The sequence below is a fragment of the Cololabis saira genome, chromosome 3, assembly GCF_033807715.1.
Source record: "Cololabis saira isolate AMF1-May2022 chromosome 3, fColSai1.1, whole genome shotgun sequence".
Classification (NCBI taxonomy): Eukaryota; Metazoa; Chordata; class Actinopteri; order Beloniformes; family Belonidae; genus Cololabis; species Cololabis saira.
In genome coordinates, this window is record NC_084589.1 from 6,400,212 (window position 1) to 6,422,485 (window position 22,274).

Sequence of the window (22,274 nt, forward strand, 5' to 3'; positions counted from 1 at the left end):
GGGCTACAGTGGCTACTCACAATCTACCCCAATCTATCACAATCCTCAGCTAAGATATCAAACCCCTCAAACACTCCACCAAATGAATACCACCCCTCCTGCTGGGCCAACTCCCCACGTGCAGCCAGGACCAGCCCCTGCCTATAATTCTCAAGACTGTACAGTCCCCATACCCCAACTTCCTGCCCATACATGGGACCCAAACTCGACAACGCCCAGCCCCCTAAATGCGGCAGGTGCAACCTTCGGTCACACAGCCCCCATTCATACCCCTATCTCTGTGTACTATCAGACACCGGCCAATAACCCTCAAGCTGCCACACTCCCTGGTGACTTCAGACATTCCACGCCACTGCCTCCTCCTTCTGTCCCACTTTGGCACCCATACCAATCCAACCCACCCCCGAAGACCTCTGCCATCACCACTGCTAACTCAGGCCCCCCCCAGATGACATACGGTGGGTTCATGCAGACCCATCAGGTCAAGAATGTCCAAGTGTTTACAGGTAGTGCTGATAGCAAGATGCTGGTTGATGATTGGATACGGGACATGCAGTATCTCCTGGAAGCAATAGAGCTTCCTGCCCACCTCCGCTTCTCTACTGTGGTTCGACATTTGAGTGGTGAGGCCAGAAAACTGATTCTTAACCTGCTCCCCCGAGAACAGATCCCAGAGAAGGCATTTGAGGAGCTCAGGGCAGAGTACAGTGATGCACAAAGCCTCTTGGATCCACTAGCTGACTTCTACGAGCGTAGTCAACGGCCAGGAGAGTCTCCATGCTCTTATGCTATTGCACTAGAGTCCACATTGCGGGCTGTGGAAGAAAGTCAGAGAGGAGGTGAACCCTTTTCTGATCGTGACAGTAAACTCACCAGACAGTTTCTAAGAGGGCTTAATGATGAGGAGGTCTATGCGAGAATTGCACCGATGAAGCCCAGGCTTCTAAGCTTCAGAGAACTGCAGGCTGAGCTAAGAAACCTGGCGAGAGAGGCTAAAAAATTTCAGTCACAACAGAAGCCAAAGAAAACGTATGCCCAAGTCCATGTCACACCGGCATGTGAGGCAAATGTGAAAGCAGAAAAAACAAAGCATGCCTCAGACTTATCAGAACTGACTGAGATGGTCAGGATGTTAGCCCTCAATCAACAGGAACACATGGCCAAGCTGTCTCACCTTGAATCGAGAATCTCTGCCTCACCTCCCATCCTCCCAGCGGGACCTCAGCCATCTCCTGTAAGGCCCACCCAGAGTGCAAGTGTTACATGCCACCGGTGTGGAAAGCAAGGACATATAGCCCGGGTCTGTAGAGCAGTTTTCTCAGGTTCCCACCCAACCTGGAACCCTCAGCCCCAGCCAGTGACCCCTGCAGAGGGTACCATCCATCAGTCAACCCATCCTTTAAACACCTAAAGCCCATGGTAACCGGGGCAACCATGGGCCAGCAGCGAGGTCCCCTATCGCTGGACAGAGAGGACATTGATGGAGGAGAGGGCCCGTCCTTGGTGGGCCCCAGGAACGAGGGAGAGGTGGATGTCAATGGTATGAAATGCAGAGCTCTCATAGACTCAGGCTCTCAAGTAACCAGTATCACCCACAGCTACTGGCTTCACCACCCCGCCCTCCGAGAGCAAAAGCTTCAGCCCTCTAAAATACCCATTGAAGGTGCCGGAGGGCAGACTGTGCCCTACTATGGTGTCCTACATGTCACACTGAAGGCGCTGGGAAAAGAGTTCGAGACTGTTCCAGCTTTTGTTGTTCCAGATTCCGATTATCGCTCCTCGGTCCCTCTACTTATAGGGACCAATGTCATTCGGGCCTCTATAAAACACCTCCAAGCAACTTTTGGCCAGCAGTATCTCCACAGAGTCAAAGACAGCCACCCAGAGTGGTATTCAGCTCTACAGGGGATTGGTGGCACAGAACAGGGTGAAATAGACGACATGGTGGGCCCAGCTGTGTACACTGGCCATAAGATTCGCATTCCTGCAGGTAAAGAAATGGACTTAACTTGTAAAATTAAAGCTGGCCCACAGAGAAAGACTTACACAGCCCTGATGGAAGGCCACCCCTCCCTGCGCCTCCCCCACGACCTCTTTGTTGCCAAGGTCCTTGCCGACGTGAAAAGAGGCTGTGCCCCTGTCAGGGTGATGAACCTGTCACAGCGAGTGATTACAATCAAGCCACAGACTCACCTCGCTAAGGCTTTCCTGGTGGAAAGTGCTGTGGAGGTCCCTGATGGGAAGCAGGAAGAAGGTGACAAGTTAGAGGATGACAAGGCTTGCCTGAGCTTTGGTCAGGTGGTCACAGGCTGTCCTGTGGACCTCAGCGAGGCAGCAGTGGAGGATGAGCACCAGCGCTCTCTCCTTCAACAGTTGGTGGAGCAAAACACAGGTGTATTTTCTCAGCATCCCACGGACTATGGTCACACGAAAACAATTCAGCATGAAATCCCGCTGGTCGACTCAAAGCCCTTTCGGCTGCCATATCGCAAAATTCCCCCCTCCCAGTGGCAGGACGTCAGAAGGCTGTTGACAGAGATGGAGTCTGCAGGTGTCATCCGGCCTAGTAAGAGCCCATATGCATCACCAGTGGTTGTTGTGACAAAAAAAGATGGCTCCCTAAGGCTGTGCGTAGACTATAGGAAGCTTAACTGCTGCGGCACAAGGGACGCATTTCCACTGCCGAGGATAGAGGAGGCTCTGGAGGCTCTGGGGCAAGCAAAATACTTCTCCACCCTCGACCTCACATCTGGTTACTGGCAGGTGGAAGTAGCGGAGCAGGACAGACACAAGACAGCATTTAGCACTCCTATGGGGCTATTCGAGGCTAACAGGATGCCGTTTGGGCTGCAAAATGCTCCATCCACCTTTCAGAGACTAATGACCTGCTGCTTTGGTGATCTAAACTTCACCCATCTCTTGATCTACCTGGATGACCTCATTATTTTCTCTAAAACCTTTGATGAGCATCTGGAGAGGTTGCAGCTGGTGTTTGATCGGCTTCGGCAGCATGGCCTAAAGTTAAAGCCTTCCAAGTGCCAGCTTGTGAGGAGGGAGGTCCAGTATTTGGGCCACTTGGTGTCTGCTGAGGGAGTTAGTACAGACCCAGAAAAGATCTGCAGGGTCAAGGACTGGGCACGACCTGCCAACCGGAGGGAAGTGCTTCAGTTCTTGGGATTTGCAGGGTACTACAGGCGATATGTGCAGAACTACTCCACCATGGCTGCCCCACTGTATCGCCTCACCAGTGGCGACCCCAGGAAGAAGAGGAGAGGGAGAAAATCGGGTGCAAATCCAGACACGCCCTTCCTGTGGACGAGTGAGTGTGAGGAGGCATTTCAGTCCCTTAAAGGGAAGCTGACGACTGCACCAGTGCTCGGCTACCCAGACTACAGCCTGCCATTTGTTCTCCAGACCGACGCCTCAGGGGGAGGCCTTGGTGCTGTTTTGGCTCAGGTGCAGAATGGGACTGAGAGGGTCATAGCTTATGCCAGCAGGGGTTTGAGCCCAGCAGAGACGAAATATCCTGCTCACAAACTGGAATTCCTTGCTCTGAAATGGGCTGTGACTGATAAGTTTTATGACCATCTCTATGGCCGCAGATTCACTGTCCAGACTGATAACAACCCTCTGAAGTATGTGATGACCTCGGCAAAGCTGGATGCTACAGGCCAGCGGTGGGTGTCTCGTCTGTCTGCATTTGACTTTGATATCCAGTATAGGAGGGGTCGGAGTAACGCAAATGCAGATGCCCTCTCCCGTCTGTCCAATCAGGAAGTCACCCAGGTCTTGCAAACTTGCCCCCAGCGGGTGAGGTCGGGTGGAACACCAGAGCCAGAGAGCCCCCCAGTTGAGAGCATTGCAGCGTCTGAGGTACCTGACCACAGGCTGCCTCTGGAACCCAGCGAGCCCTATGGTGGTGTGGGGACGGAGTCGCTCCCTTCCATGACAACACAGGAACTTCGTGCAGAGCAGAGAGGAGATCCTGTCATTGGCCCTGTCGTGCACTTCAAAAGCCGTGACCACAAACCAAGTCACAGTGAGAGAGTCGGAGGTGGTAGGCAGGTCTGCCTTCTCTTAAAGGAGTGGAGGAGGTTGGTGATAAGGGATGGCATCATGTATCGTCGTATTCAGGACCGCCAGAGAGGTGCAGTGGAGCAGCTAGTACTGCCAGAAAAGCTTCGAACAGCAGTGAAAACTGCTCTGCACGACGACTCTGGACACTTTGGATTTGAAAGGACATTACAGATGATAAGAGAGAGATTTTACTGGCCAGGAATGTTCCAGGAAATCAAGGCTTGGGGTGAGCAGTGTGAGAGGTGCTGCCTTCGGAAGACCCCCACAGCAGGTCTCAGGGCTCCCCTGGTCAGCATCCACAGCAGTGCCCCCATGGAGCTTGTATGTATTGACTTTCTGACTCTAGAGAAGTCCAAGGGTGGTATTGAAAATGTGCTCATCGTTACAGATCACTTCTCCCGCTTCGCCCAAGCCTACCCCACTAAAGACCAAAAAGCCTGTACAGTGGCCAGGGTATTGTGGAGAAATTTCTTCTGTCGGTTTGGTTTCCCAGCAAAGCTGCATGCAGATCAAGGGCGCAATTTCGAGAGTGCTGTTGTGAGAGAGCTTTGTAAGTGCACTGGCATCACTAAGACCCACACAACCCCTTACCACCCCCAGGGAAATGGGACCACTGAAAGGTTCAACAGAACACTCCTGAACATGCTGGGGACTTTAGAGCCTCACCTGAAGCCCCGCTGGCATGAGTATGTGGATGCTATGACTCATGCTTATAACTGCACCCAACATGACTCCACTGGTTATACGCCATACTATCTCATGTTTGGTAGACATCCCAGACTGCCTGTTGACCTGATTTTTGGTCTCCCCACTAACACTGAGCCATGTGGGTACAGTGAGTATGTCCAGACTTTGCATGACTGTCTGTCACAGGCGTATGCCCAAGCCAACCAGATGTCTCGACATGCTAAGAGCCAGCAGAAGAAACATTATGACCAAAAGGCAAAGAGTCAAGTTTTCAGCCCAGGAGACAGGGTCCTCGTCAAAGTGTGTCATGTGGAGGGACGACAGAAGCTTGCAGACAGGTGGGAGTCTCGACCATACATTGTGGTGAAGAAGCAACCCGGCATACCTGTGTACGTGCTGCAACGAGAGGGTGGTGAAACACAAAGAGTGGTGCACCGTAACCTCTTGACACAGTGCATGTTTCTCCCAGTTGAGCAGGTCGACGAAGCGAGAGAAGTTGTCGAGCTGGATTTGGATGCAGGAGAGGCAGAAACAGTGTCGGATACAGCAGAGGGTGTGTGGATGGACGATACAGAGGAAGATGTGGATAGAGCACAACTGGAGGCAACAAATGGACAGGATGAACGTTCAGAGGATGAGGATGTGGACCTGGAGGCAGGGCAAATGAGTGACGAAGGAGAGACAGATGGAACTGTCCGTGGTGCTGACACACCAGAAAGTCCCAGTCCCCCTCGGAGAAATCCCCCAAGAAATCGTCGTCCCCCAAAGAAGCTGTCCTATGAGTCACGGGTGAAGGAGTTGGAGAGTGACCAAGAAAAGATAGAGAGAGGATGGAAATTATGGCAGAGGGTGAAAGCAAGACGAACAACAGGACTTGCCTAACACAACGCATTTTTTTTCCTGCATACACTGTGTTACAGTGGATGTGCATATTGATGGTAGAACACCTTTGTGAATCACCAAACCTTCTTTGATTCTATTTTAGATTCTTTCGGTTATTCTTTATTCAAGTGCGTTGGGTGGTTTCTGTTGTAATTAGTTGGTTCTGATGACTGGGACGCCATCAATTAAAGAAGGGGCAGATGTAAGACAGTGGTCTGAGTGTGTCAGTAGGTGTCGCTGTTGCACTGTCGGTGTCTCAGTTCTCGCGGTTCTGAATTACGTCCCGTGCGGGCCGCCATGTTTTTCAGTTCATCTTCCATGTGTTGTAAGGTAAGCATGGTTTTTGGGTGCCCGAATAATCCTCAAATATCAGTGCTAAAAACCACCCATCCACTTAATTTGTGCTCTGATTCTGTTTGTTTACATTGTACACTACGTTCTGCCATGACTTTGAATATTTTTTAGATGTGTTTTTGTGATGTTTAAGAGACATGGTAATTTCGGCCAGCACATTTTCAGCTTTTCTGGTTATTGAGTTGGGTTAAGCATTATTAGTATGCTGTGAGCCCTTACAATGTTTAATCTGCGAATAGTGCAGGACAAAGCAGTTCTTTTATCTGTGAATTTAACATCTCATCTGTTGGTTTGTATCTCATATTTTATAATTGAGTCCTTTCTAAGGTGTATTTAATTTAATTTGACAGTAACCCTTATTTTTAATATTATTTGGGGGAAATTACATTATTATTGTTTGAGGAATTTATTGATTTATTTCTAAAAGGCAGTTCATCTTCCATGTGTTGTAAGGTGACCTGAAGAAGGATTAAAGCGAAGCCAGTCTCAACCACAATCCCGAATCCAGTGTGTGGTGCCTCCTTCTCTCTACAAAACACCCCACGACGACCACATTAAAACACAACGCAGAGTACAGGGGATGTGTAGAGAGGCCACGGTGGTATTCTTCCACTTCAACGCTGTGGGTTACATTTAAAAAAAACTCCGGGCAAAGTGAAGATTTTTGAAAACTCTGTTTATGTAGATGCGTGTAGACCTGGTGTAGACAGAGACAACCGGAGTTTTGTGTTTTCGAACGTCACATTATGCGCCAAAACAACAACAAATCTGCTCTGAGTCTGACGTCTAACGTGCGACCCAGAACTACAGGTGATCCACCATCTGTTCTCCAAGCTATTTATTAAATAAATGGTCTCTGCTCTGGACACCATTACACCAACGCAGAGCCTACGCCGTAGGGTACGCGGCGCCGCGCAGCCCTACGCCGTGCCCTACGGCGTAGGGCTGCGTCGATTTAACGCAGCAGCTCCGTGGTGGGACACGGGCTCGTTACCCGAGAATGAGGCGCCGCTCCCGGGGAAGCTGCGCCGCAGAAGCGGCCCGGTGGCCGGAAGACCAGATGATCTACAGGTTTGAATGCTTATGAATGTGGTCGAAAACGCAGATCTTCGGTTCTGTGTGGAAGGTTTTTTTTTAAAACGATGTAATGTGGATACAAATTATTTTATAAACGGAGGGGGGGAAATATTCGGTTTTAAAAATACCCGGCTACGTGTGTACAAAGCCTAAATGTTGAAATAGCAGTAAAACCACATTCATTGATGAAATGACATAAGGGATGGAAAGGAGGGAGGGCAGTTTTACAGGGGGGATGATTTGGACCGTTTTTATTTCAGGGGGGATGAAGCTTCATTGAGCTTCATTTTCGTGTAAACGAACGGCCAAAACACATGAAAACACCACCGTTTTTACTACGTGGAAACAGGGCCTTAAACTCACATAATGTGAACAGTTCAAATTCCAGTTCCTGATCTGCAGAATGAACAAGTTCACGTTCAAGTTCTTTATTTGCAAATATGTTGTGTTCAGTTCAATGTTCTCACAGAAATGAACGTGTTGAATGAACACAGCAGTGCTGCCCGCTGGGCCCCGTAACCCCGTACATGTGTGACGGCTCACAGCGGCCCCCCCAGCCTCCCCGCCCCCCCCAGCTGCTGCAAGGACTAGGAATGGGCGATATTTTACCGTTCACGATGTACCGTCAAAAAAATTCCCCACGGTAAGAATTTGTCATCTCGCGGTAAAAACCATAAATTCCCGTTGATGACGTTTTTGTGTAACAAACATGGCGGAAGGCGGATCTGAGAGCGAGGAGCTCGTTGTTAAACGAGGCTCCAGCTCCGTTATCTGGAACTGGTTTGGATTTAAAAAGAGTGACGAGGAGCAAACATCTATTATGCAACAGAAGGAACAAAAACAGAAGGAAATGGTGTTACGTTATGAAATAACGTTTGACTATTACGAAAAAAATTGCAATAGTATCTAATTTGTGGCATGTTCCAACCACAGGTTAATTTACACATTTTATTTATATTAGAAGAAGTCATTGATGGGATTTTATTTTCAGTGAACTTTTATTTATTTGGCCTGTTTCTTTATTTATCAGGTTGTATTTTTTTCTACTTTGTGATTTTATAAGCTAAGAAACCTTGAAGGACAATGGTACTTTTGATGTTTGCACTGTTATCCCACTGTTTAAGCCATGCAGTTTGAATAAATGTTGAATCTGTTCTTACATTTCAAACTTGTTTCATTTGAGTCGTTACAGTTTTGCAGTACCGGTGTAACTAATTTAATTGGTTTTTATTAATTCAATATAATTGGTGTAGTTTAGTAGCATTTAGTATCTTTTAGAGCAGTGATTTGGCTCCAAAGACTGAATGTGGTGATAGATTTATAGTTACAAAGGTGGAGTTGAATTGGTATTTTTTTTATCATCGGGATAAATGTCAGAAATTATCGTGATAAATTGTTTAATCCATACGGCCCATCCCTAGCAAGGACCCCAGCTCTGCTCCAGCACCCTCCGGTAGGAGCACCGGCACCAACGCCAGCTCAGCTCGCTGACCCTGAACCAGTGGCCAGGCTCCCCAGCTCTCACTCCTGTTCTCCCGGGGAACTGATAGCACGGCCCAGTTCCAGTTTGACCAGCTCACCTCCATGACTGGATAAGGTTTAGCCACATGAGCTACCACAAGGCTTCATGCGCTGACCTTTGCTCCTTTTATTGAACTTTTATTGAATTTATTGTACGTTTCCATGCAGCAAAGAGATGTGATTTCTGATGGTATCAGATAAACATCCAGAAGACCCAATCACTTGTCTGAGTTTACATGCTGTTCAGAGAATCAGATAAATGTCCAGAGCATGGCTGACTCCGTGACGCTATGAGGCGCTGTAACCATGGTAACCATTTGTAACCATTTCAACAAAGAGCCACAGGTTGTTTTGTTTGGCGCCAATGTTACGCCTTCCGTATATTTTTCCACTTTATTTTGATCTGCTCCGGTGTCCCGATGAAGCTTCTGCATCTCTTTCACCATCTTCATGTTGGTGTTTAAACAACTATTTAACACACGCGTCTCCTTTCACTTCTGGGTGAATGTCCCAGAGGAAATTCTCCAGCATGTGCAGACTGCAATATCTGATGTCTCCGTAAACATGGAGTTAACATTCTGACTGTGAACGAGTTATCTAGGTGTTGCTATCCGATCATTAAATGTCCGTTATAGGTCAGAAGTAGATCGGATTGAGGTGTTTACATGCAGTTTAAAAGTCCAACCGATGTCTTATACGATCAGAAATCTGATTGAACTGCTGCATGTAAACGTACTGAGTGGCATGACTCAGCTGAGTAATGGCTAGGGTGTGGAAGTGCAGATGAATGAGTGGCTTGTTTCCTCATCTAGAGGAACCTGGGCTGGACTCCTGGCACACTCCTATCCATCAAGGACAAACCCTGGTGCAGCCGCTGATAAGACCTGAGCTACGCCAGTTTGGGTTTGACCGTGTTTACCAACACGTTCCCGTCTAGTGTAGTGCCGCTAGCAGACGCAGTATCGCTTTGACTCGTCCTGTTCCCCTCTTTCCCGGCTAAAAACGTGGTGCCAGGGCGGCGACCGAGCCTGGGTTCACGGCGTTCAGCACCGCTACAGCAGGACCTGGTACCTGGTCTTGCACGGACCCTGGGCACATAAAGAACTTGAACAAGTTCAAGTTCTTTATTTGCAAATATGTTGCGTTCAGTTCAACGTTCTCACGGAAATGAACGTGTTCAATGAACGTGTTCTGCTGGGCCCCGTCCCCTGTACATGTCTGACGGTTCCGAGCTCACACACCTGCAGGCCGGCCCAGTTCCAGTTTGACCAGCTCACCTCCATGACTGGATAACGTTTAGCCCCTGCACTGCCACAAGGCTTCCTGCGCTGACCTTTGCTCCTTTTATTGAACCGCGGCATGACTCAGCTAGTAATCTCTAGGGTGTGGAAGTGCAGATGAATGAGGGGCTTGTTTCCTCATCTAGAGCAGGATCTGCAACCTGCGGCTCCGGAGCCGCATGCAGCTCTTCGTCCTCACGGTAGCGGCTCCCTTTGGCCTTGGAAAAAAAACCCAACATAAATAAATGATATTTTTCCAAATTCATTTTTATTCATATTATTAGTTTATTTTGTTGGGAACTTGGAGTTTGAGTTGGTGCCATCTAATTTTAAAAGAAGTATTTTTTAATTTCTAATTTGTCAACTAAAATATACGTCAGTCCCATAACGTCATCAGCCATAATCATTTGCCTTCATCGCCAACGTCGCCGGCTTCCCTTCGTGCAACAAAAAAATTTAACGTGGAAAGACATTTCCAAAACAAACTCTGCCTGAACCGGAACTGCTACGAAAATCTGAAGAGAGCAAACCATCTTTCAAGAAGCGGATTAACCTCCCAACAGTCAACCCTGCTGGTTCTGCAGCAGCTCTGGAGGTCGTAAAGACAGGGAATATATGAAAGATTCATTAATACAAATACCAGAGCATCTATTCTTTTATTTTATATTTATTTTTAAAGCTGCAGCTACATTTTTTATTCATATTAAAGTTGGGGTAGTTTTTATTTTGCTTTTACACAAATATAGACTTAAATAGGCCTACAGTTCACAGTTTCATTTATTTCAAAGTACGCCTACAAAACTTCCTGTAGACCTGAGGTCTGCTCCAACTGTCAGCTCCTTCAAATCAGGGTTAAAAACATTACTGTTTACTGAAGTGTACTCTTAAATTAAACCTGCTGTACTCTACTGCCCTTATTATTATTTTTTATTTTTTTTGCTTGTGCTTTTTATTATTTTACTTCTTTTCTTATTCTTACCTATTTGTTATCATGTCTTGCCACTTTTAATGTCAATGTAAAGCACTTTGAATTACCTTGTGTTGAATTGTGCTATATAAATAAATTTGCCTTGCCTTACAAATGCACACCACACTTCTGTTATATTTATTGGTTACAACAGCTAAAATAAATAGAACATGAAAACTTTTAAAATCTGTTATTTTTTGCAGCACCTGACCATTTCTTTTGGTAGAAGTGGAGGTAAAATGGCTCTTTTGATAATAAAGGTTGCAGACTCCTGATCTAGAGGAACCTGGGCTCCTGGCACACTCCTATCCACCAAGGACAAACACACACACCCTGGAGCAGCCGCTGATAAGACCGGAGCTAGGCCAGCTTCAGTTTGACCGTGTTTAGCAACACATTCCCTTCCCCAGGTGGTACGTGTGTGTGTGTGTGTGTGTGTGTGTGTCTAGTGTAGTGCTGCTAGCAGACGCAGTATCGTTTTGACTCGTCCTGTTCCCCTCTTTCCATCAAAGAATAAATTCATCTGATTCTACGTTGACCCTACGTTAACTAACCAAGAAAACATACCTTCTCTATTACTGTCGTACCCATTACACATAAATACATAAACACACAGACTCCCAGAGATCAACTTCTACCAGTGTTTACACATGCGACAAAGTTAATCCTCCCTCTTAAAGCTCTGATTCCTGTACCAACTCAGAAATATCATACCAGCTCATCCCAGAACCTAGATTAATTTACATTTACCTGGAATCAGGCATTGAGGCCTAGAATTGTCAAATTAGTTTAATTCACATACGAATTGTTACAGATTACTTTTGTAATACTGTATTTGACCCGATCTTTGTACATTTTGACCGTATAGAAACATAATTCTTACCATTGTAAGAATGAGATGAACCTGCTGTACTCTACTGCCCTTACTGACTAACAACTGGTGCTTTTTATTATTTATTATTATGATCCAGGTTTCTCCTTATGATCCAGGTCCTGGTCCAGGTTTCTACCCCCTTATGATCCAGGTCCTGGTCCAGGTTTCTACCCCCTTATGATCCAGGTCCTGGTCCAGGTTTCTACCCTCCTAAAAGGGGAGTTTTTCTTGCCACTGTTTCTTTGACAGTTGAAATTGTTGAGTCCTATAAATATTTAGGCACTATTATTGACAACAAACTGTCAGACTTGATATATAAGAAAAGCCAGCAGCCTTTTTTGTTTTCGAAAACTTTCTAAATTCCAGGTGGATTCTTCCCTGATCACTATGTTTTATCGTTCTTTCATCCAATCTGTTATCACTTTTTCTTTTACTTGTTGGTTTCAATCTTTGAAAGTGAAAGACAGAAACCTGCTCAATAAGGTTGTCAGTCTAAGCAGTAAAATCATTGGGTCAGCTCAACCAACCTTACAAGGCAAACTCCATGTTGTCTGATTCTCACATCCCTGAATAAACAGTTTCAGTTTCTACATCAGTTACTGCTTAGACTAACAGATACAAACACTCCAGGAACTCTACACTCTACACTCTCACTCTACAAAGGAAAAGGTAGTGGGTGAAAAAGCCTTCCCTCTTAAGCTTAGGTCTGTACTATGATGTGTAACCTATTGTAATTTATTATGTATATTTTATGTATATTTAACATTGTGTGCTTCTCCTGTCGCAAAACTAATCGCCCCCTTGGGGACAAAAAAACTTGATTGATTGATTGATTAATGTAACAATAATAATAATATTTTTTGAAGATTAACAATTGTGTAGCATGTTTTCTTTTTGTGAATTATCTTTGTCATCATAGAAAATAAAACTCCAAATAGTTCCCAGTTGGTTTTATGACCTTTTACTGGCAGATACACACCAACAGCAAAACAGCTGCTTTTCTAGAGGTCTGCACGTCTGCCGACCAGCGAGCCCGTCATCCAGCAGCATCTACACTGCAAAAACTCAAAATCTTAACAAGAATATTTGTCTTATTTCTAGTTAAAATGTCTCATTTTCGTTTTCATTTCATGTTTTGTTTGTGGTTTTTGTTGCAGATTTCCAGTGCTTAACGTGTGCCTCCGTGTGTTGTTGCTTCCTGGTTTAGCAGCGGATGTCACCCCCCCCCCCCCCCCCCAAAAAAAAACCAACTCACTGGGTTTGTATGTATGTATGTATGTGTGTGTGTGTGTATATATATATATATATATATATATATATATATATATATATATATATATATATATATATATATATGTGTGTATGCATATATATATTACCATATTTTCTGGACTATATGCCGCACCTGCATATAAGCCGCAGCCGCTCTATTTAAAAAAAAATAATAATAAAAAAAAGATATACAAGCCACATCTGCTCTTTTTAAAAAAATAATAAAAAAAGATATACAAGCCGCATCCGCTCCATTTAAAAAAAAAAAGATATGCAAGCTGCAGATATTTATGTTGTTAGATTAGATATTTACTACATGTACAGAAGGATTTTGAACTGTAAATGATGTACATGTTTGTACCTAAATAGATCTTTCCTAACAGTGTCTTTTAACACAGCAGCAACTTTGCTGATTAAAACGGGACAGAACCAAGAGAAAATAACCAGTATTTATCTATCTGTTTGAAATCTGCTTCTACCTACTTCTATCTGCTAAAGAAGTAGCGTATTCTTCTTTGCATTTATTTTCTCTTAGTTTTGATTCTAATTCCGGTTAGAGCGCCCCGAGCGGTGGAAGAAAAATCCACAGAATAGCTGCACCTTTGTATAAGCTGCATGGTTGAAAACCTATGAAAAAAGTAGCGGCTTATAGTCCAGAAAATACGGTAAATATAGTAACAATGCACATATGCCTTAGGTTTCTACCAGCATGGTATCAACCATTAATATGTGTGCAGACAAGGTAAAAAAATAAATAAATAAAATGTCTCATTTTTAGTCAAACAAATCTCATTAAAAAATAAAATAACTTATTTGACAATTTTCACCTGTTTCAAGTACATTTTCACTTAAAATAAGTTGAAAAATCTGCCAGTGGAACAAGATTTTTTTATTGGAATGAGAAGATAAATCTTGTCCCACTGGCAGATTTTTCTACTTATTTATTTCTACTTATAGTTTTAAGTGTAATGAGATTTTCTGACTAAAAATGAAACATTTTAACTAGAAATAAGATAAATATTCTTGGTAGGATTTTGAGTTTTTGCAGTGTAGAACTCCTGTGGAACCAGTAAAGGTACCTGGTACCCAGCTGATCCTTCTCTTTACTCCAGTGAAATACTCAGAGGTGGTAGTAACGAGTTACATTTACTCCGTTACATTTACTTGAGTAAGTTTTGGGAAATGTTGTACTTTTAGGAGTAGTTTTGAATCACTATACTTTTTACTTTTACTTGAGTAGATTTGTGAAGAAGAAACTGTTCCTCTTACTCCGCTACATTAGGCTACGTTGAGCTGTTACTTTTCTTTTATCCCTTTTATCCGCGTACGCGTCAATCTCATGACATCACTGGTGATTCTTTGGGAAAAATGTTTGTTTTTGCATGTTTTGTCACATTTACACAGACTCAAACACACACAGAGTTTCTAAGAGTTCATGTTTGTTCTAGTTCTGCTGGTTAAAAAAGAAAAGTACAAAGGCTGGAAATTTTGTGCTACTTGTGCTTAATTTATTTTTTTATTCTGTTATTATTTTATTTATTATTTATCAAAGTACTTGAATTTACTTTAAGATTATTTTAATTTATTTTATTATTTTATTGATTTAATTTGCCTGAAGATGATTATTTTGTACTTTTGTCTGTTTGAATGGTTGTGTTAAAAAAATAAATCAGACGTTACTCAACAGTTACTCAGTACTTGAGTACTTTTTTCACCAAGTACTTTTTTACTTTTACTCAAGTAATTATTTGGTGAGTACTTTTTACTTCTACTTGAGTCATATTATTCTGAAGTAACAGTACTTTTACTTGAGTACAGTTTGGCTCCTCTACCAGCTCTGGAAACACTAACAGATGTTTCTGGACGAGGGTTCAGAACAAACACAGCGACTATTCCCTCTTTATTATTATAAAGGCAGGGACGAACACACGCCCCCGTCACGTCAACATGAATACATCCACTCAGGAAAACTTTATCTGCTCTTTGCCGATACTTTTCTGGTCTAAATCCCCCTGAACTCGGCCCCCTGACACCTGCTGGCTCCACTTCCACCTGGATCTGGACCAGTAGCCTATTACGCAACACTGTTACGCACAGCCAGAACAGAGCTGAAGCTGGATTTATGGTTCTGCGTTAAAACGACAGCGTAGCCTACGGCGTAGGGTGCTCGCCGCCGCGTACCCTACGCCGTAGTGCCCTGCGTCGGTGTAACGTGGAACCATAAACCAGCCGTGCGTCGCCCCTACCTGGTTGAAGTGGACCTCCGGCTGCGCGGACGGCACCGGGATGGCGGCGGCGGACAGGTGGCGCACGGACGGCCCCGCGGAGCGACGCACGACCCGGGGAACGAGCCCACACACGGCGGAGCGGAGCATGGTGGACGGTTCTGGAGACACACGGACACGAGTGAACCGAGTGATCCGAGGCTGCACGGCCCCTTCCTGTCCCCCCCGGCCCCGCCCCCTGGACCACGTGGCCCCGCCCCCTGGACCACGTGATCCCGTAAAGGCTGATTTATGGTTCAGCGTTACACCGACGCAGCCCTATTTATCCTTTATTTATTCAGGAAAGTCCCATTGAGATACAATATCTCTTCTGCCAGGGAGTCCTGGTCAAGATAGCAGCAAAAAATAAATTCAGTTTCATATAAAAGAAAATACATACAAGGACAAGTAACTTTAGAAAGAATTCATGACAAGAATGACACTTGATTAAAAACAATGACATTGTTCTGTAAAAACTTATTTTAACATGTGTTTGAACATGTTAAGAGACGGTAAATATTTAAGGTTGAGTATGTGTTGTAGCTCATTCCAAGCTTGCGGTGCATAAGGAAAAGGCTGATTTACCAACTCTGTTCCAGTGCTTGGGACCATGAGGAGAATTTTCTCTGATGATCTAGTGTTATAGCTACTAGAGTAATATTTTAATAAATTGGATATGTACAGCGGTAGTTTACCTAGTAATGCTTTTGCAATAAATATTAACATGCCGTACGGTATGTATGTTTAATGCAGATCATAATTCAGGTTTAACACCTGTCCAGCGGCCGATCCGGGGAAATGTCGCCACCTGCTGGACGGACAGGCGCACCGCAAAAACACGTTTTTTTCCAACTTGTGACTCTGATGACGACTCTGATCTTGGGCAAGACACTCAGAGGTGTCTTCAGTATTCACATTCATTACTCAGGTAGAAGTATAGATACTAGAGTTTAAAAATACTCCTGTAGAAGTTGAAGTATCAACTCAAGTTTTTTACTCAAGTAAAAGTATAAAAGTACTGGTTTCAAAACTACTTAAAGTATAAAAGTAAAAGTAATGTAAGGGGAAAAAAGCCATTAAGGACAAAAGCCATTGAAAATGAATGTATCTTAGTATAATGCAAATATATTAAAGAAGCATATCTGTGTACTATTGAGCATTAACATGTGTTTCAGAGAGCAGGAGATATGATGACTAGTTACCTATAAGTATTGTAATGGTGCAAAAAGTCAAACTTCAATTCAATTCAATTCAATTTAATTTTATTTATATAGCGTCTAATACAACAGAGTTGTCTCTAGACGCTTTACAGAGACCCATACCCAGAACATAACCCCCGAGCAGTTATTACATAAACAATGGCAGGTAAAAACTCCCCTAGTGGGAGAAAAACCTTAATCCAAACAGTGGCAAGAAAAACTCCCCTTTAGGAGGGAAGAAACCTTGAGCAGGACCAGGCTTATCAGGGGGGACCCTCCTGCCGAGGGCCAGACTGGTGGGTCAGGGACGGCAACAGCACAGCAGGCAGGTGGAAGCAGCAACGGGATGACCAGGGGTGGGGACCGCAGGCCAGCACACAGCTCCCGAAGCTCCGGCCCAATCAGCAAGTCCCAGGTTGGGGTGCAGGGTCGGGGAAGGGTTGAAGGGAAAGGGTCAGGGAAAGACTTGTGCTCCGTAATGCAAGCTACAAGCCACCCACGACCACCTGCAGGTTCCGGTGTCCGGCAAAGGATGCTGCAACATGGACAAAAGAGAGAAAAGGGAGGAGAAGGGGGGGCCAGCACAAGAAACTACAGGAACGACTCTGACACACTAAAGTTTACACTAACTAGAGATTTACCAACACCAGCTAGAGGTTTACTAAACACTAACTATAGGCTTTACTAAACAGAAATGTTTTAAGTTTAGTTTTAAAGGTGGAGGTGGTGTCAGCCCCCTTAACCCAGATTGGAAGTTGGTTCCATAGTACTTCAGAGGCATGTTATCATTTATCCTAACCTTTATTGGAATGTACATCCAAGTTTAGTTGCAGGAATCTGAGGGAACGGATGGAAGAACAAAACTGGACAAGAACATCTGAAACAACCACAACCAAATTCACTCTATCCGGATGGAGCAATTTAACTGGATAGTTTTTATTAAAGGCCGAAATGAAATAGAGTAACGAGGCTGTTTTTAAAATGTAAGGAGTAAAAAGTACAGATAATTGTGAAAATGTAAGGAGTAAAAGTAAAAAGTCGTCTGAAAAATAATTACTCCAGTGAAGTATAGATAACCAAAATTTCTACTTAAAGGAGCTTGAGGCCGGATTGTGGCAAGATTTATGAAAAAAATCCGTATACATTTTAAGTTTTCTAGTAATAATGTCAGATGAAGCGTTCCAAACCCAAAAGAATGATTCCTCTAGTGTATCTCTCCTTTGCCTTGAACAGGCTGTGTGCTGCAAAATGTGCTGCAATTCGGTCCCGAATTTCCCGCACTGGGCTGTGGATGTGACGTCACATGACGCTGCATGTGCGTTCTCCCCGTTCTCCCGTGCCGGCTTCACTGTTGGCTGCAGTACCCCCAACGGCCGTCGTGGTGAAGGGTGGCGCTAGAGAGTCTCATTTCTTAAAAGGAGCCTCAAGCTCCTTTAAGTAAGGTAACAAAGTATTTGTACTTCGTTACTTGACACCTCTGAAGACACTGAATCCCCAATTGCTCCTGGTTGTCAGGCCAGCACCATTGTATGGCAGCTCAGCCGACAACCGGTGGGTGAATGTCTACAGTGTGAAGCGCTTTGGGGCTGGAGGAGTACAGCTGGAAAACGCTATAAGTGTAAGCCATTTACCATTTACCAGCTAAAAAGGCATGGTGAACTCCAAGAGCTACAGCTTTGTTCAGCGATACCATTTTCCACCGTATAGTCAACCTGTTCTTGCAACCGGCGACGCTTATAGAATAGAAATAGAAATAGAAAGCCTTTATTATCATTATAATGGTACAATGAGATTAGGCAGCAGCTCCGTAAAAGTGCACACATGCAAAGACTATTTAAACAAAGACTGTGTAAACAACAAAATGAGAAACAGGAAACAAATATATATACACACTATAAAAATGAATGAATGAGAGAATAATAATGCACATGAATGGGTGGAAGAATATTGCACATAATGGATAGAGAATATTGCACATAATGGATAGAGAATATTGCACAGTATGAGGAGCTTATTGGTTTAGAAAGTTCACAGCTTTGGGGAAGAATCTGTTCCTGAGTCTGTTTGTGCGGGTCCTTATGGACCTGAAGCTCCTGCCAGAGGGAAACAGGTCAAAGAAGTGGAAACCAGGGTGGGTGTTGTCCTTTAAAATGTTCCTTGCCCTGCTGAGGCAGCGGGAGCTGTAGGTGTCAGACAGGGAGGGCAGAGAGGGCAGAGGGCAGCCCATGATCTTCTGTGCTGTGTTTGCCACCCTCTGCAGCCTCTTCCTGTCTGCTTCTGTGCAGCTGGAGTGCCACACTGTCACGGCATGGGTCAGCAGGCTCTCAATGGTGGACCGGTAAAAGATCAGCAGCAGCTTTGTGTTCAGGTGCTCCTTCCTGAGCACCTCAGGAAGTGCAGCCGCTGCTGAGCCTTCTTAACTAGTGCAGTGGTGTTGACAGACCAGGGGCCTTCATCCATCATCTGCCATCATCCAATCTGTTCTCTGCTCTTCCATCAGGATCAGCCACCAAACTGGACAGGCACAGACTGCAACAGACAATCAGGTCTGCAGAGAGGATAGTTGGGACTAACCTCCCATCTATCCAGGACCTGTACCGGTCCAGGACCAGGAAACGGGCAGGTTGAATCTCTGCAGACCCCTCACACCCGGGACACAGTCTGTTCCAAGTCCGCTACAGAGCACTGTGCGCCAGAACCTCCAGACACAGAGACAGTTTCTTCCCGCAAGCGGTTGCTCTGATGAACTCCCACAAATAATAGTCTCAGAGTAACCAAACATGTGCAATAAAAAAAAAAAAAAAAAATCATCTAGCACCCTCTTTAATAATCATGTCTGCCTCACTCTGCTGCACCTCTCACTTTTGTATTTCTTTTGTATATTTTTTTTCTTGTATTTTTTGTATAATTTGTCTGTTAAAATTGTAAACAGGTTATACTTATTCTCACTACCTCAAACTGCTGCACCTTTAAAATATTTATACTGTACATAGAAATACATTTGTTTATTGTTTATTGTTTATTTTTAATACCAAAGAGCGAAATTACCGGAGTCAAATTCCTTGTTGGACAATGTTCGAACCTGGCCAATAAAGCTGATTCTGATTCTGATTCTGATTATGTACTAAGAGTGCGTGAATTTCAACGTGAAACCGAGCGTGGAATTTACACGTAACAAACAATTCAGATGTACAAAGCTGTGCGTACACCCAAATCCACGCAGGTTGCTCTGTACATACCAATCAGCGTGGAATTGAGCACACATGCGGGAGCGCAAAACTCCGCCCTGACTCATGATCATAGTAGAGTATAAAACAGCAAGTGAAAATCATCCAAATAAACGTTGGAAATGGCGAAAGCGACAACTAAAAAGCGTAAATACACGGAGTGTGAGCTGGAGACACTACTGACAGAGGTGGAGGCCAGGAAGATCGTCCTGTTTGGTTCCCTGTCCTCTGGAATAAACACCAAACACAAAAAAGGCGAGTGGGAGTTTGTGGCTGCGTCCGTAAACGCTGTGGGCTCCGAACACCGCAGCACACAGGAGATCAAGAAGAAGTGGTCAGACATGAAGGTGGAGGTGAAAAGAAGAGCGGCTGCACACCGGCAAAGTGCGGCCATGACGGGTGGTGGAGCAGCACGGAGGAGCTCACACCGTTTGAGGAGCGCGTGTGCGTAATTGTGGGTGAGACCGTCCTCACAGGCATCCTACCTGTCGGTGAGGGCGACACCGACTCATTTGAGCAGCCACATAAAGGTAAATTAACTCCTTCAAGTGTACCATAGCCCACAGTGAAGTAAACTTATTTATGCTTGCATTGAAATAATAAACTCGAGTGACTGAAGTGATATGACAATTTTATTCAGATGATGCCACACCGGGAACCTCGGGGGTCACAGCTTCCTCCCTCCCATCTGAGGAACCCCGCGCCCCCGGTGCCTCCAGTCCTGAGGTGCGTCCGACCGGCCTCATGCTGACGCAGGTGGTTCTGGAATTCTGTCGGGGAATTGAGGAACTAAATAGAACCATGACACGCATGGCTGACACACTTGAGCAGAGCAGTGCAATAATAAAAGACGTTAAAAAATTAACCTTGACTACCTTGACTGAGTTTTCCATCTATAGTGTGTCAATGACACGTTGTCGGGCCCGAATGGCAGCTGCATGGGGTTGCACAAGGGGGGGTGCTGGCTCTGACTCGTCTGCTGGCTCCTCCACCTCTGCCAGTGGGACGCCATGGCAGTGCCAGATTGTGCAAGGTGGCACAAGCAATAATGATGCGGCCCACCTTGTCGGGGCGGTACAGCAGCATCCTCCGCTCCTGTCCAGACAGCACCACCGACATTTCAGCTGCCCGATCGCTCGCTCTACAACAGCTCTAGTGATGGTATGGGCGTGGTTGTAGGCGAGCTCTCGGGCAGTCTGGGGGTTGGTGAGGGGGGTCAACAACCACCCCTTCAATGGATAGCCGCTGTCACCTGACGGGTTGTCAATGGACACCAATGAACTGTGAAGTGGCTTTATTGTGGACATTGTAAGCGATCACTCACCAAGGAGCCATCCATCCTGCACCCTGCCAGCTTGGAGCCTCATGCCCACCAGGCTGTTGGTGAGGATGTAGGAGTCGTGGGTCGAGCCAGGCCACCTTGCCACAACATTTGTGAAGCGCATCTGTGTGTCACATATGATCCGCACGTTGATGGAATGAAAGTTTTTGCGATTGACGTACGACAATTCATCCACCGATGGCGCCTTAATTGCAACGTGTGTGCAGTTAATCACACTGACATTAGGGAAACGGCAATCGCTGTAAATTGTGAAAATCGAAATTGAAAATGCCGATGATCCCGTGATTCCCGTCCCATACAGCTGGCATTACCCGGCTCAGTGCAGACTGGCTCATTCCTGACCGGTCTGCCAACTCGCGCTGGTAGGACCCGGTAGCCAGGAAACCAAGTGTGGTCAGCACTTGCAGGGGGACAGGTAGTGCGTGGCTCCTCCTTGTGCCCCTCTCCAAACTCGGACCCAACTCAGCACAGAGTTCCAAGAGGATGGCTCTTGGAAATCTGAAACGGCTGAACAGCCAGTCATCATCGTGGGCCAGTAAATCAGCGTGGTCCCTCAAGACGCGCTCCCTCCTGATCCGGCCATTATTGCAGTCGTCTACCACGAGCAGCACTGCCATTGTGATTTGCACAGGTTACGTTGTCCTGCGGCGACCTTTATATGTTCAGACCATGTGGTTAATTATGTAATTGGTGCCGTTCCACCCGTGTGTCACTTATTTGGTGATGTGGGGACTGTCGTGTCCTTCATGTGGTCGTGAATTTATTGTTGACGTCAGGTTTCCTCATATTCTGCACTTCACTGCATCACCAGTGAGTGTCGCTAATGGACAAAACCTCAGAAAAGTGCGTGAGTGAAGGACCGCAACTTTCTACGTTCACATCATTCTTTGTACATCCGACCGTGAGCGTAGAAAGTGGCGAACGCACATTTTTTGTGCGCCGCACTCTTAGTACATAAGGCCCCAGGGCCCTGATTTATCAATCGTTCGTAGAAAAGGTTCTAAATTCTGTCGTAGGAATGACATTTAGAATGTGTGTAAGTACAAAAAGATCCGGATTTATCAAACGTGCGGACGCTGGTCGTACGCACATCAGTGATGATAAATCCCACCTGTTCTTAACTGCCGTGCTCGCGCCGGGTGAGGGTCATTTGCATACAGAAACGCCTCCAATTAACCATATATGGCAGCAAAACCCTTCAAAAATGCGAGAATTGAGCACCTCCCCCTCACCGAAATCATGGCAAAGAGG

The 22,274-nt window shown here is 45.3% G+C and overlaps 1 protein-coding gene across 1 annotated transcript in view; it reads right to left on the reverse strand.

The window, feature by feature from the left end:
- LOC133424906 (aldehyde dehydrogenase, mitochondrial-like) overlaps positions 1-15,435 on the reverse strand; it is a 38,943-nt gene extending 23,508 nt beyond the window's left edge. The window contains exon 1 of the mRNA XM_061715490.1: positions 15,238-15,435. Coding sequence (XP_061571474.1) covers positions 15,238-15,366 — 129 coding nt within the window. The 5' untranslated portion in view covers positions 15,367-15,435. The remainder of the gene's footprint in view (positions 1-15,237) is intronic.
- Positions 15,436-22,274: the final 6,839 nt, after the last annotated feature.